The sequence below is a fragment of the Cyprinus carpio genome, chromosome A5 (assembly GCF_018340385.1).
Source record: "Cyprinus carpio isolate SPL01 chromosome A5, ASM1834038v1, whole genome shotgun sequence".
Lineage (NCBI taxonomy): Eukaryota > Metazoa > Chordata > Actinopteri > Cypriniformes > Cyprinidae > Cyprinus > Cyprinus carpio.
In genome coordinates this window covers 36,021,961-36,037,827 of record NC_056576.1, presented here as the reverse complement: position 1 = coordinate 36,037,827, position 15,867 = coordinate 36,021,961, and the positions used below count along the sequence as shown (strand labels likewise).

Genomic DNA, 15,867 nt, shown 5'->3' with positions numbered 1-15,867 from the left:
GTTTGTAATCAATAATAATTTCGTAAGTGACTGTAATTTATTTACACATTTTTTTCAGTAACTGTAACATTTATTTTGTAATTAAATTACGTAACTCCGTTAGGCTGCATGTAACCGGTTACTCCCTGCGTCATGACGTCACTCGCGTCGCGTCGCGTCACCGCTGAACTGAGGAGGCTCGGACGCAGCAGGTGAAACCCGGCGGAGAAGACTCCGGCGCAGCTGATCTCTGATAGCGCTACGCGGCCAGGATCCAGCAGGTGAGCCCGCTTCAGTGCTCCGATGCGGCTCGCGAGTCTGCCGGTCGCTCCTCGGGCCTCGGCAGCGCGCTAGAGGCGGGTGCGCGGAAACTCACGGCCACGAGCGAACTTACCCCGCGGCAGAAAGTGTTCCGTTCAGTTTCGTGGAATGTCCCTGGAAAGCGCTTGCGTGTGGACTTTAAGCTCCATTGATGAGCAAACCTGCCTTATTGAAGGATTTGCGCTGTTGATGTTGACCGCTGCTTGAAGGAGCTGCTGGTGTTTGATAGTCCCAGAGGAAGTCTGAGCTAGTTTCTGCTTTATAACAGGTGTCTTTATTACCGTGCACTTATGTTGTAGAAAACACCAGAGTTTGGAGATGTTTGGGGAGAGAGGGTAAGTCGAGCCAGTGTGTGTAAACAGAGCACGTGACTGCTCCAACTGTGCATGGACACTACTGTCAGGATGTGCCTCAGTTTGGGTTTAAAATAAACTGCTTTAAAAACAAAAACAAAGGTGGTGTCTTGGCTCAGCTTGCCCTCAGTGTGATTATGCTGAAATAAAACTGAACATTTTCACCTCATGCTAGATCAAAAGAAGAGAAATTCAATAAAAATAGTTGCATGAGTTCTTAAAAGTTTAATTTAAAGACACAGTAACAGTTCACAACTTTGAAGGCTTTTTTAAAATTATTTAAAAATTTGAAAGAATTAAAAAAGAACGAGCGTTACAGAACCGGGCTAAAAGTGCTCAACATCACACTAATGGATCTTACATGTTCATGATAGCTTCACTGGACAGTTTTCATAAACAGGCCACAGATCAGAACAAAATCAAGGTCAAAACAAACAAACCAAACAAATTTTTTTATGGTCTATAAAATCAATGAGATATCATGTAGAATTACAGTAAAATAAGACTTTATAATCATAAGAAGATCAAATCTTGGACCCCTGGACTGTCAGCTCAGATTACGCGGTTCCTAGCGTGTTATTTAACTTGTGTCCTCCAGCAGTTTAGAGCTAGCATCACGCTCAGTATAGCCTCGTATCATAACCTCCTGAAAAAGCATTTGCAGTGTGACAGGCATGAACACATGATTGTGTTAAAGGATTAATCTAAAGGTTAGTCGTTACAGACTAATCTGCTATGAAACGCGTTCATAAAGCGCATCTTTTTTTTTTTTTCAAGTCAAGTCTGCTTTCTCAATTCTTCCACATGTACAGTACATACATACAGAGAATCAAAATTGCGTTACTCTCAGACCCCCGGTGCATACAGATAACACTAACAGTAGAGCCTAAAAATCTAGATCAAATATAAAATATAAGATACAACTATACAATAAGGGAATGTAAAAAAGACATATAATAAAACATAAAAATAAAGTTAAATAAAGCAGTGCAACGCACATGGCAGATAGAGTGCAAACCAGTGAACAAACAGTGCAGATAAAAAGATTTTTAGTGCAAAAAAAAAAAAAAAGCTTATTCAGTCTGATTAAAGTGACAAAGGGGCTCAAGAGCAGTTATTTTTATTTAAACTGACTGATGAGGTGGTAGAATGACGTCAGTTCCATGGTGAATGAGGTAGTGAGCAGACCTATGCTGCACAAAGTGACTGGTGCATGTCATCATATGTTAGAGGGAGGGGGGGTGGAAGGACCTGTGGATGTGGGACCTGGGGGTGGGGGGTGTTCATAGTTCAGTGGTGCCTGGGGCAGAAGAGGGAAGGGGGGCAAGTTCGGGAGCGAGTTCAGCTTCCTGACAGCCTGATGGATGAAGCTGTCCTTCAGTCTGCTGGTCCTGGCCTGGGGACTCCGCAGTCTCCTCCCTGATGACAGCAGACTGAAGAAGCTGTGTGACGGATGTGTGGGATCACCTGCGATGCAGAGGGCTTTGCGAGTGAGACGGGTTCCATAAATGTCCTGGAGGGAGACACCAATGATCTTCTCAGCTGCTCTCACTATGCGTTGCAGAGTCTTCCGGCAGGACGCGTTGCAGGCGCCAAAACACACAGTGATGCAGCTGGTCAGAATGCTCTCGATGGTGCCTCTGTAGAAGGTGTACATGATGGGGGGTGGGGCTCTGGCTCTCCTCAGTTTGCGGAGGAAGTAGAGACGCTGCTGTGATTTCTTGGCCAGTGCTGCAGTGTTGTCGGTCCAGGAGAGATCCTCTGTGATGTGCACACCCAGGAACTTGGTCGCACCGTTGATGGTCAGAGGAACATGCTGAGTGTGCACTCTCCTGAAGTCAACAACAATCTCCTTCGTCTTCTCCACGTTCAGAGAGAGATTGTTGTCACTGCACCACCCCGGCCAGGCGGCTCACCTCGCTCCTGTAGTTTGTCTCATCTCTGTTGCTAATGAGACCCACCACAGTCGTGTCATCCGCAAACTTAATGAAGAGGTTGGAGTTGTGTGACGGTGTGCAGTCGTGGGTCAGCAGAGTGAACAGGAGGGGGCTCAGCACACATCCTTGGGGGGCTCCCAGTGTTCAGTGTGATGGTGCTGGATGTGTTGCTGCCGACACGTACTGCCTGAGGTCTTCCAGTCAGAAAGTCCAACAGCCAGTTGCACAGCGAAGTGTTGAGCCCCAGCTCGACCAGTTTGTGAATGAGCTGTTGAGGGATGATTGTGTTGAATGCTGGACTGAAGTCTATGAACAGCATTCTGACGTATGAGTCTTTTTTCTCTAGATGTGTGGGTGCTGAGTGGAGGGTAGTTGCGATGGCGTCATCGGTTGAGCGGTTGGACCGATATGCAAACTGGAAGGGGTCCAGGGAGGGGGAGGGCAGACTTGATGTGGTGCATGACTAGCCGTTCAAAGCATTCATGAGGATGGGAGTAAGTGCAACTAGACGGTAGTCATTGAAGCAGGATGGAGATGGCTTCTTCGGGACTGGAATGATGGAGGTAGCTTTGAAGCATGTGGGAACAACAGCATGACTAAGTGAGATGTTGGAAATGTCTGTGAAGACATCAGTGAGTTCTGCTGCACAGTCTCTCAGTACACGCCCAGGAATGTTGTCAGGACCCGGAGCTTTGCGTGCATTGATCCTGCTGAAGGATCTCCTCATGCTGTCTGGGGACACCGTCATCACCTGGTCGCCGGGAGGAGGTGGAGTCTTCTGTGCAGTGGAGCTGTTTTGTGCCTCAAAGTGAGTGAAGAAGGCGTTCAGCAGAGAGATGTTGCTGTCACAGATCCGTGGTGGGGGCTCAGAAGCAAATAGAGTCAGTGCAGCTAAAGTGATAATGTTGCGGAGTATGAATTATCTTTTAAACCCCAGTGTTAAAGTGTGAGAAAATGAGAATTGAGGAACTGACGACTAGACCATAACTGTGTAGTTATTCTGCTGATATCTACAGAAACAGTTTGGACTTGTACCACTGATTGCAGCAAGATGTCAGAGTTTTTGTTTCATTTGCGCTGTTTTGCTTGTTTATTTGTTTCAGTCACATGTTTTTTTCCACTGGTGTGCCTGGTTATGATCGTCAGCGGGAAAAGTAATGATGCTGAACACAAACAAACAAATACAGTCAAATTCGAATTTGATTAATGATTTGATTTTGTATTTTCTAAATGCATTCATAGTAATATTTAAATGCTTAACACGTCTTAGGTAAGAAAAAGTCTAACTACTTTCAATGTTGTGTTAGCATGTATTGCAGTTTGAACTGATATGATAAACATTTAATTTTATCTCGTATGAAAACAGCTGATAATGCCGCTAGACATCCAAAGATACACACTCTGCTGCCATTTTTTCATGTTCAGTCGTTACAAAAAAAAACCAGCTCAGAACTCCTTCAGTGATTAAAAAATAGTTTAAATAAAAGTGTAACAGTGTCTCAGTCCGTTGTTTTTAGAAGCCCATTCAGCTTTTGTTGTTTTACTGTATATATTATTTTAACTATAATAACATTAATAAATTATTTATATCTAGTAATTATTTATGTCTTCTTTTCTTTTGGTGGAAAAGTGCAAGAGGGCCTTTACATTGATGTGTTTAGCTAACAGCAGGTTTATAAATGCTTTTCGTTTCAAGTGACATGGTGTGACCGTCTGTCCACAGAAATGATGGAGAGTCTGTGAAAGTGAAGCTGCCAACTGTTGCTTTCCCAAAAGCACGTTAATATGAGCATAGCAGCACATTTTGTGCACTCATATCATGATACGGTATTATATTACTGACAGACCGCTGGAAAAATGTATTGTAATTTAATCAGTGGAGTTTCACGGATGAGTAGTGGTGTGTTTACGATTAAAGAGTAGAAAAGAGAGTTTCCACGCACAGTTTCACGAGCTTCCCACATTTCCTTGTTTTGAATTACCATTTGACTTTTAACTCAGTGTCATAAATGCTTGTGAAAGATAATTATTGATAATTATAGTGTTATATTACTTTGTAAGATAATAAATTCTTCCAAAAAAAATAAAGTGCTTAGTGCATACAACAACCATTTGGGTCACGCTGGGATGGTGTAGAACGATATATATGCATGATATACATAAACTAAACATGTATCGCGATACCACACGATTCCTCATTTTCCATTTCATTATCGTGCGATTATTTCGTCTGTGATTATGAGCTCTATATTGTGTAGCTTCTCAGTGATCTACGACTCTGTGTAGTAAACGCTGCTCCATCTGAAAGCAGGTGATGGAGATTTACTACTTATCACAGAAGCGGCTTTACTGACGAGATACACTTGATGATCACATTCGATTAATCGTGCAGCCCTAGACTGAAATGAACATAAACAGCTGAGAAAGAAAACACGTGTGTAGCTATCAGTAAATTGGGTTGTTGTAGCTCTTAAAGTGACAGCAGACTAATATTCCTGTTGCTGTCTGTCTCTACAATATTAATCAAGAAAAAGAGAAAATCACTCGCTAATCTTGACTAGCTTTACTAGCTTTAATAAATGTTTCATTCATGCAGGGAGGACTGTGCTGTGCTTTACTTTTACATTTTAATTACTTATTAAATTTCTCTCCATCTCATGCTGTATTTTAGTCAGGTATCATATCGAAGTCAGAATTTTGAACACTACGCTGGACCTTCCTTTAATATACAGTTCCTCACGTATGAGTATATTTAATAAATAATAGACCAGTCATTCAGCTAAATCATGGAGTTGATTATTTTATTTTTTTTTAATTATTTTTATATCATTTAAACACCAAGAACAAATTCACGTTTGTGCGTCAGTGTCTGTATTGTGTGTTTTAGGTACAAAACTTTAATGTAGGAGATTTGCCCAAGATATTGTAGGCTAATGAATAATTGTAAGTGGGGTGTTATGGATCACAGAATGAAAGCGTGACAACAAACCTAGTTTACAGTGGCATGCGAAAGTTTGGGAAAATCTGAATAATTCTAACAAAATAAGAGAGATCATAGAAAATGCATGTTATTTTTTATTTAGCACTGTCCTGAGCAAGATATTTTACATAAAAGATGTTTACATTTAGTCCAAAAAAAAAAAAAAAAATTGCTGAAATGATTAAAATAACCCCATTCAAAAGTTTGTGCACCCTTGGGTTTTTAATACTGTGGTGAAAACTTTTTCCCAAAATTTGTTGAAGTATCATTTTTTCCCATTTAGTACTGCCCTTCGGAAGCAACAGAAGACACTTGCATGTTTCCCGGAAAACAAATTAAGCACAATTTACCTTGATCTTCAAATTCCAAAAGTTTTCACCCCCGGCTCTCAATACATCGTGTTTCCTCCTCTTTCTTGTGGACTAAATGTAGGACAGTACTAAATAAAAAATAACATGCATTTTGTATGATCTCTCTCATTTTGTTAAAATTATTCACATTTTCACAGATTCTTCAAGGGGTTCCCAAACTTTCGCATGCCACTGTACATGATCACACATATGGCTTTATTTGAATACTTCATATTGGGAATTGATTCACATCCTTGTGAATCATTGAGCCACTTGCTTTATTTCAGAGGCGTTCTTTTTAATGGCTTGTGTACATTACATAATATAAGAACACAGTGTAGCAACCCAAAGCTTATTCTCTCCGTGGTGCTGCAGAAACACATCGGAAGTCTGCTGTTACATATTGCTTATGTGTGCAGTGTGAAACCGGCTTCACGCCTTCAGCCGCAGCAGCAGACCGGAGGAACAATGTGCTGCATGAAATTACTGAAGACACGTCCCTGCTCGGTTTAAACTTGCGGATATATTTCTCTTTTCTTTCTCTCCACAGACATTGCTGCCTCCTTTTCTCCTTCACTTGTATTTTTTCTACACTGTTGCTCCAACCTCAACAGTCAGTGTTTGTTGGAGAGGAGCCGTGCTAATATAGACGGACCGTTTCAGAGCAACAATGAGCACAGCGAAACCCACTGGACTGAAAGCACCCAGCAGAATTGGCAGGCCAGCCGCTGCTGGGGTCTCGAAGACGTCTCCTTCTGTCGGTGAGATCACATCTGATCATATATATACATACTTACACTACCAGTCAAACGTTTCTGAACAGTAAGATTTATAATGCTTTTTACAGAAGTTTCATCAGCACACCAATCCTGCATTTATTTGATCCAAAATACAGAAAAAACAGTAATATTGTTAAATATTATTACTATTTAAAATAAGTGTTTTCTGTGTGAATCTCTGTTAAAGTGTAATTTATTTCTGTGATGTGCAGCTGTATTTTCAGCATCATTACTCCAGTAAACAATGTCACATGATCTTCAGAAATCATTCTAATATGATGATTTGCAACATTTCTGATTATTATTATTATTATTAATATTTACAACAGTTGAGTACATTTTTTCAGGATTCTTTGATGATTATAAAGATCCAAAGATCAGCATTTATCTGAAGGGAAGGGATAAAAATGATAGAAATTAATAGTTTTATTCAGCAAGGATGCTTTAAATTGATCAGAAGTTATGATAAAGACATTTATAATGTTACAAAAGATTTCTGTTTCAGATAAATGCTGTTCTTCTGAACTCTATTCATCAAAGAAACCTGAAAAAATTCTACTCAACTGTTTTCAACATAATAATAATAATATAAAAACTTTTTTATTTTTTTTCTTGAGCAGTAAATCATTATATTAGAATGATTTCTGAAGATCATGTGACACTGAAGACTGGAGTAATGATGCTGAAAATACAGCTGCACATCACAGAAATAAATTACACTTTAACAGAGATTCACATAGAAAACAGCTGTTTTAAACTGTAAAAATATTTCACAATATTACTGCTTTTGCTGTATTTTGGATCAAATAAATGCAGGCTTGGTGAGCAGAAGATAGTTCTTTAGAAAACATTAAAAATCTTTCAGTCTGTTCAAAAACTGTTGACTGGTCGTGTCTATAATAACATTGTTTCTAAAGTAGCTCAGTCATAACTGGTTATGTTAGGAAAAGAATACTATTGTACTGTATTCTGTGCTCACAGTAGAAATAAAAAAACCTTTGAATAGTTCTCGTGGTTGGTCTTTCAGGTGTTCTGTGCACATGCTGCAGGACAAACAACAATAGGGCTGAAGTGCATTGTGGGTAATGATGACTAATGGGAAACACCCATCACACGGTGCTGATCTCAGACTCTCGTTCACAATAACCTTTGGAGAATCGCCCTGCCCTTTTCAAACAGGTTCCTGAACGCTCCCATGCTTTTGAAACACACCGAGAGTCAAGAAAAATGACTTATTAGATCTCTTTAACGTCTCGAAGGTAGACGGCGTTGAGAACAAAAGAAGACTTCAGATGTTTCTCCTGAGAAAAGTACCTTAGTAATCTCACTTGTGACGCCTGTAGAGTTTCAGAAGAGATCTCAACAGTGTCTCACACTGAGATCTCAGTATGAACTCAGACATTTCTCATCAAATGATCTGTGCTGCTCCACATGCATTGATTCACTTGTGTCTGCTACTTTAGGAGAAACATCTGAGACAAACTTAAATGCTTTATGTGTTTCTCCATTATGTCTCAGTTTCTGACCTCTTTACCTTAATGAAGAAGCTTGATTATCAGTGCAGATGTTTTTAGAAGAAACGTGTGAGATGAAGTTGAATACTTCATGTGGTTTTCAATTTAGTCTCTTTTAAGAACAACTTCTGAGCAATTACATTTGATTAAATTAACTTTTCCCTTTATGAAGCTTTTTGATTTTCAGGGCCATTTTTTTGCGAGAAACATTTTAGACAAAGTTAAATGCTTAATGGTATTAATTCTCAATCATGTCTCATTTAAATCTCATAAATTATGAAAGAGCAGCTTCTGAGCAATACAATATTGTTGTGTTAAAGTATTTTCCTTAATGAAGCGTCATGATTTCAGTGCAGGATTTTTAGTAAATACTTAATGTTGTTCTCAGTTATGTCTCGTTTAAGTCTCGTAAGTTATAAAAGAGCAATTTTTGAGCAATTACAGTCTCATTTATCTCTCATAAGTCATAGAAAGAGCAACTTCTTGGCAATAAAATTAGAGAAACAATAAAATTTAGGGAAACCATCCGAGACCAAGTTAATCTCAATCATCTCATTTATGTCTCATGTACTGAAAGAGCAACTTCTGAGCAATACAGTTTTATTTGTTAAACTCTTTGAAGCTTCATGATTTCATTGTAGGCTTTTAGCAGAAACATCTGAGACAGACTTAAATACTTAATGTGATCTCAATTATGTCTCATTTAACTCTCATAGTTTTCAAAGAGCGATTTCTGAGCATCAAATTGGTGTTGATTGAACTCTTTCTCAGGAGTGATAAGTGCATTTTTGGATCCTGAACGAAGCCGTTTTCTTCTCTTCGTTTGGAGCAGGTGCTGCTAAACCAGCTCAAGCTGACAGATCCTCAGCCGCAGCCCGAGATGCAGGAGAGCAGTTCAAGCTGGGCGATCGTGTCTGGGTGAACGGCAACAAGCCGGGCGTCATTCAGTTTTTAGGAGAGACCCAGTTTGCTCCGGGCCAGTGGGCTGGAATTGTGCTCGACGAGCCTTTTGGGAAAAACGATGGCTCGGTGTCAGGTGTGCGCTACTTTCAGTGTGACGCGCTTAAGGGTATTTTCACACGGCTCTCCAAGCTTTCACACACAGAAGGCGAGGCGGACGGCACGACGACTTCTCCTCCATCACCCACCCCGTCCACTCCACCAGCGTCTGCTCCAGCCTCAGACCTGGTGCGCTCCAAGAGCGAGTCCGTGTCCAACCTGTCCGAGTCCGGCTCGGTCAAGAAGGGAGAGCGGGAGCTGAAGATCAACGATCGAGTGCTGGTGAGAGGGTTGACACGCTCTAACACATATTACGAGCTCTTTTATACTCATTATACATGTTAGGATTCATTGAGAAATCGCAGGCCGTTTCTGTGAAGCCTGTACAGTATTTATAATATAGATATAAGGCATTATAATGTGTGTAAAAATCTAGATGTTGTATCATATCATGAGAACAGTTATAACAAACCCTCGAGCTGCTAACAGAAGCATTTACACTTCCTGTCAAACATTAGGAATATTGAGATTTTTAATGATTAAGTTGATCAATAAATACAGTAAAAACAGTAATAATGTGAAATATTATTACTATTTAAAATAACTGTTTTCTGTGTGAATCTCTGTTAAAGTTTAATTTATTTCTGTGATGCGCAGCTGTATTTTCAGCATCATTGCTGCAGTCTTCAGTGTCACATGATCTTCAGAAATCATTCTAATATGATGATTTATTATCAGAGCTGAAACTGTTCTGCTGCTTCAGATTCTTCTGGAACCTGCGATGCTTTTTCAGGATTCTTTGATGAATAAAAAGTTAAAAACAAGAGCATTTATTTAAAATAGAAATCTTTTCGAACAATATACACTACAGTTCAAAAGTTTGGGGTCAGGATTTTTTTAAAAAAAATTTTTTAAGAAATGTATTCATCAAGGATGTGTTAAATTGATAAGAAGTGATAGCAAATATTTATATTGTTAGAAAAGTTTTTTTTTTTTTTAATAAATGCTCTTCTTTTTAACTTTTTATTCATCAAAGAATCCTGAAAAAAGAATCACAGTTTCCAAAAAAATATTATGCAGCACAACAGTTTCCAACATTGATAATCCTAATAATAAATCATCATATTAGAATGATTTCTGAAGATCATGTGACACTTTATACTGGAGTAATGATGCTGGAAATTCAGCTTTGCATCACAGAAATAAATTACATTTTAAATGATATTAAAATAGAAACCATTATTTTATATCGTAATAACATTTTGCAAGATTACTGTTTTTTTCTCTTTCTGTATTCCTGATCAAATAAATGCAGCCTTGATGAGCAGAAGAGACTGTACAAGTCTTACTGATCCCAAACCTTTGACCGGTCGTGTATATATACGTGAGCACAAACCCGGTGCGTCACTGATCAGAACGCATGTTGAGTCTTGTTTGCTTCACAGGTTGCTGGCTCGAAAGCTGGTGTGGTGCGTTTCTTGGGCGTGACGGATTTTGCGAAGGGAGAGTGGTGTGGAGTGGAGCTGGACGAGCCCTTGGGAAAGAACGACGGCGCTGTGGCGGGAACCAGGTACCTTTCATTCACCCTCCCTGCAGGAGAGCTGCATTATCAGAGGCTTCATGCACGCATTTGTGTGTCATCAGGTATTTCCACTGTCAGGCCAAGCATGGTCTGTTCGCACCGGTGCACAAGGTGACCCGGATAGGTTTTCCCTCCACCACCCCGGCCAAGGCAAAGAGCACTGTGCGGAAAACATCCACCCCGCCGTCAGGCCTGAAGCGCAGCCCCAGCGCCTCCTCCATCAGCTCCATCAGCTCCGTGGCCTCGTCTGCTGGTTGCAAGCCCAGCCAAACAGGACTGGTGAGTGCACTCATCTGTGGTTACGCAGCTCTCACCCACTCATAGCAGTGGCTACTTGCTAACGATTTCAAGGTTCATCAGTTAGTCTATCTTTAGAGCGAAGGTCATATCTGAAAGATCCTGAGTGAGTTTCTCTCTGCAGCTGACGGAGACGTCCACACAGTATGCGAGGAAGATCTCCGGCACCACGGCACTGCAGGAGGCGCTGAAGGAGAAGCAGCAGCACATCGAGCAGCTCCTCGCCGAGCGCCACCTGGAGAGAGCGGAGGTTGCCAAGGCGACCAGCCACGTGGGAGAAGTGGAGCAGGAGCTGAGCTTACTGAGAGAAGGCCAGGAGCAGGTGAGAGCCAGCCTGCCCTCGTCTGTCTCGGTGTAATACGTGTCCAGTAAGAATAATAGAGAATGAGCTGTTGAAGTATAGAAGAGCAATGCACTGCACTCCAGCCCCAGCACAAAGTGGGGTTTTTATTCTGTTATTCTCTATAACCTCAAGTAGAGGTGGCCGGTACAAATCCTTATTTCACAGTATGAGAGATTTAGTTTTTTGCGATCTTAAAGGGACAGCAGCCTAATAAAGCTGTTCGTCTGTCATTAATGTTGATCGAACAACAAAAGAACAAAGAGAAGATCACAATCCGCTCTTGACTAAATCAACTTTTTTGTAACTTTTGTAATTTTAAATTAATCCTTTTTTTTATTTATTTACTTATTAAAACAAATAGAAGGCAAATAAGTAGCATTAAAAGTCATTCATTTTAGTTAACACATGCTACGATTTTTTTTGTAATAATTGACAGCATATACAAACAAATATCTATGCATATTTCAAGGAAAAAAAAAAAAAAAATCCATAATACAATAAATTGGAAAGAGGTAGAAATGAGTTGCTGTTAATAACAAAGCAATGTTGGGGGGGGGGGTAAATGCAGGAACCAGTGGCCAGTTGCACAAACACAAACCGTCGGTATGAATAAGAAAGTGTGTGTTATTAGACAGAACGGTTATGAGCTCATGAAGAGGAAGAGCGGCCGCTCGTGTCTGTCATAATAAAAGCCTTGCTTCCCCTTCTTACTTCTGCTTGACACTTTCTGTTTCAGATGAAATGGTGAATCAGTTTATAAGCATCATATATTTATAAACGTATTTGTATTTATCTATGACTGTGTGCATCACAGTGTGTTGCCTTTATATACGTGCATGCAATATAATAATTACAGAATTATCTCTAGATGTGGGCCGACCAACAAAATATAAAAAAATATATTTGTTTGTTTGTTTCTTTCTTTCTTTCTGTCTTCCTTTCTTTCTGTCTTTCTCTTTCTTTCATTTTATGTCATTAATTTATCTATGTATTTATCAGTTCTTCTTATCTTATCTTATTTTATATATTTCTTTATTTATTTCTTTATTATTTTTTTATTTATATTTACTGCTTTGTTTATTTATTTCTTTATTTATGTATTTATGTATTATAGTTTTATGTATTTCTTATTTTTATGTATTAAGTATTTATTTATTTATGTTTTATTTATGTTATTTATTTATTTATGTTCATTATTTATTATTTATGTTTTATGTATTAATTTATTTTTGTATTTATTCATTTCTTTATTTATGTGTATTTTATTTATTTCGGATTTCTTATTTTCTTTACTTTATTATTTATATTTATTTTATTTATTTTCTGTATTAGTATTTATTTATGTATTTATTTCTATTAATTTTAGTTATGTATTTATATTTATTTTTATTATTACTGTATTGCTGTATTTATTTATTTCTTTTTTATGTAGTTTATTTATTTATGGCTTTATTTTCTTTAGGTATTTATTTATTTCTGTATTTATTTATATGTATGTCATATAATTATTTATGTCTTTATTTCTTTATTTATTATTTATTTCACGTATTTATTTATCGTATTTTATGTATTCTTCATTTATTATTTATTTTATTATGTATTTCTATGTCTTTAATTTCTTATTCTTTATTTATTTATTTATTTATTTAGTATTTATTCTTCTTTCTGTCTTATATTTATTTAGGATTTATTTCTTTATTTCTTTCTTTATGTTACTGTATTTTATTATGTCCCTTATTTCTTTAATATTTATTTATTAATTTATTTATCTTTTATTTATTTCTTATTTAGTATTTCTTTCTTTATTTTCTTTCTTTATTTATTTCATTTAGTATTTAGGTTGTTTATTTATTTATTATTTGTTTTTCTTTTTTATTTTTTCTTTATCTATTTCTTATTTTATTTCTTTATTTATTTAGTTCTTTCTTTTCTTTATTATTTATTTATTTTTTTGTATTTCTTCTTTTCTCTTTCTTCTTTATTTAGTTATTCTGTCTTTCTTTATTTAATTTATTAATGATTTATTTTTTGTTATTTCTTGCCTTTCTATTTCTGTATTTCTGTCATTTCTTCTTTCTTATGTATTTATTTATGTATTTATTTCTTTATTTCGTTTTCTGTCTGTATTTATTTCTTTCAGCAGATGTATTACGTTTTCCCCTCTTTCTATTTCTTGTCTTTCTTATTTCCTTTTTCTTGTATGTCTTTTTCTTTCTTTATGTATTTATTTATTTCTTATATTTATGTATTTATTGATTTATGTCTTTATTTAAGTCTTTATTATGTTTTCTTTATTTATTTTCTTGAAGGATTTATTTATTTTCGTATCTTTATTTCTTATTTTACTTTACTTTATTTTTTTCATTTCATTATTTTTTTATTTATTTATTTATTTATCCTCTTTATTTTTGTCTTTTATTTATTATTTATTTTTCTTTCTTTTTCGCTTCTTCTTTTCTTTCTTATTTTTTCTTTTTTCTTTCTTTCTTTCTTTTTTTATTTATTTTTTCTTTTTTCAGTTTATTTTTTTTTTTTTAATTTCTTTATTTCTGTTCTTTCTTTCTTTCTTTCTTTCTTTCTGTCTTTCTTTCTTTCTTTCTTTCTTTCTTTCTTTCTTTCTTTCTGTCTTCCTTTCTTTCTTTCTGTCTTTATTTCTTTCTGTCTTTCTTTCTTTCTGTCTTTCTTTCTGTCTTTCTTTCTTTCTTTCTTTCTTTCTTTCTTTCTTTCTGTCTTTCTTTCTTTCTTTCTGTCTTTCTTTCTGTCTTTCTCTCTTTCTTTCTTTCTTTCTTTCTTTCTGTCTTTCTTTCTTTCTTTCTGTCTTTCTGTCTTTCCTTCTTTCTGTCTTTCTTTCTTTCTGTATTTCATTCTCTCTTCCTTCCTTCCTTCCTTCCTTCCTTTCTGAGTCTTTCTTTCTTTCTGTCTTTCTGTCTTTCTGACTTTCTTTCTTTCTTTCTTTCTTTCTTTCTTTATTTTCCTCAGTAAGTTGTCTTCATGTAGTCGGTTGGTTCAGTTTGTTTTTCTTCCAGCTGTGGAAGTATGAATGTGAGTTATGACTGGACTGGATGAACGTGGTTGTTCTGAATTGTTCCTGCAGTATGTGCTGGAGGCGGATGCTAAGCTGGACCAGCTGCGAGTGCTCGTGGAGTCTGCGGACCGAGAGAAGCTGGAGCTGCTGAACCAGCTGGAGGAGGAGAAGAGGTGCGGAGGTCATCCTCAGCTCAACACTGCCTCAAACACACTTCCGTCGTGTGGCTTCTCATGACTTTTGCATTTAGAAAACCTTAGAGCTAATGGATTGATAACTAATATTATTTTCGTCCAATAAAATGCATAGAATGAGAATAGAGTTCACCCATAAAGAAGAATTCTGTCATCTTTTACACACCATAGTGTCGTTCCAAACCCGTCTGACCCTCCACTTCAACTCTATGGACAAAAATGTCTAATTTTTAAAAAGATGTAATTTTAAGGTCATACAGGTTTGGACGCCGGAAGGGAGAGTAAAGGATGATAGAATTATATCAGGTGAACGAGCCTTTTAATTAATTATTATTATTATTATTATTATTTTCTCAAAAGCATGTCAGAATTCTTTCGCTCTCTCTTTCTCTTTCTGATAACTTTATAAACTAACATGTACTATAATAATACAACACACGTTATTGTAAGGTTACTCAATAGTGCACCAGCAGACATGTGCTCACTTTTACTTAAGCTATAGTTTTATATTTATTAATTAATTATTATTTATTTAACTTATTATTTTTTCCCTCGTGGCCTGCAATGAGTCAATACAGCTGACGTAGGAGTAAGAATGTAAAATGTAAATACAAACTGAAGATGATAAAGAGTTATTGTCCCGAACAGGAAGGTGGAGGACCTGCAGTTTCGGGTGGAGGAAGCCTGCATCAGCAAAGGAGATTTGGAGGTATTTGAAGATCTTTGCTCTGAACATTCAGACCTAAAGCTGTGGTCACACTAGACTTCGAAGCAAGCGTGGGAGAGATGCAATGCAAGTTCATGCAAAGACAAGATGCGTGACCAACAGCGGTTCTTAAAACCACAGACTGACTTAGACAGGAAGTAGTCCATGTATGCATTCAGCTTTAAACACATGCACTTTCAAACTTTGAGTTCATTATATTTGTATGAGTTATCTGCAAAAGAGCTGTAATATGCAGAAGTCCTAAGAGGCCATAGATTATTATCATGTTTCGTTCTTGTTTTCTCCTGATCTCCACATATCAGAAGTTGTTCTCTAAGTTACACAACTGCACCGACAGGAGGCAGTATAGAGCTGGACATAACTGATGGGTTGTTGTTTACTGTATATCCAGAGCCGTTTCTAGCCATTTCGAGCCCTAGGCCAAATCCCTGTAGAAATGACATGACGTTACTATGACAACCAATTTCAATGTCTGAAAATAAGTTGT

General features: G+C 37.3%; 1 protein-coding gene across 10 annotated transcripts in view; it reads left to right on the top strand.

Moving 5' to 3' along the window:
• Positions 1-103: 103 nt before the first annotated feature.
• LOC109057149 (CAP-Gly domain-containing linker protein 1-like) overlaps positions 104-15,867 on the top strand; it is a 41,257-nt gene continuing 25,493 nt past the window's right edge. For 9 of the 10 annotated variants that reach the window (XM_042757071.1, XM_042757068.1, XM_042757075.1 and 6 more), the window contains exons 1-8: positions 104-260; positions 6,471-6,681; positions 9,046-9,494; positions 10,658-10,782; positions 10,857-11,073; positions 11,216-11,413; positions 14,529-14,632; positions 15,302-15,362. In XM_042757071.1, the coding sequence (XP_042613005.1) occupies positions 6,591-6,681; positions 9,046-9,494; positions 10,658-10,782; positions 10,857-11,073; positions 11,216-11,413; positions 14,529-14,632; positions 15,302-15,362 (1,245 nt within the window). In that variant the 5' untranslated portion in view covers positions 104-260; positions 6,471-6,590. The remainder of the gene's footprint in view (positions 261-6,470; positions 6,682-9,045; positions 9,495-10,657; positions 10,783-10,856; positions 11,074-11,215; positions 11,414-14,528; positions 14,633-15,301; positions 15,363-15,867) is intronic. The other variant, XM_042757065.1, reaches the window with a different exon arrangement.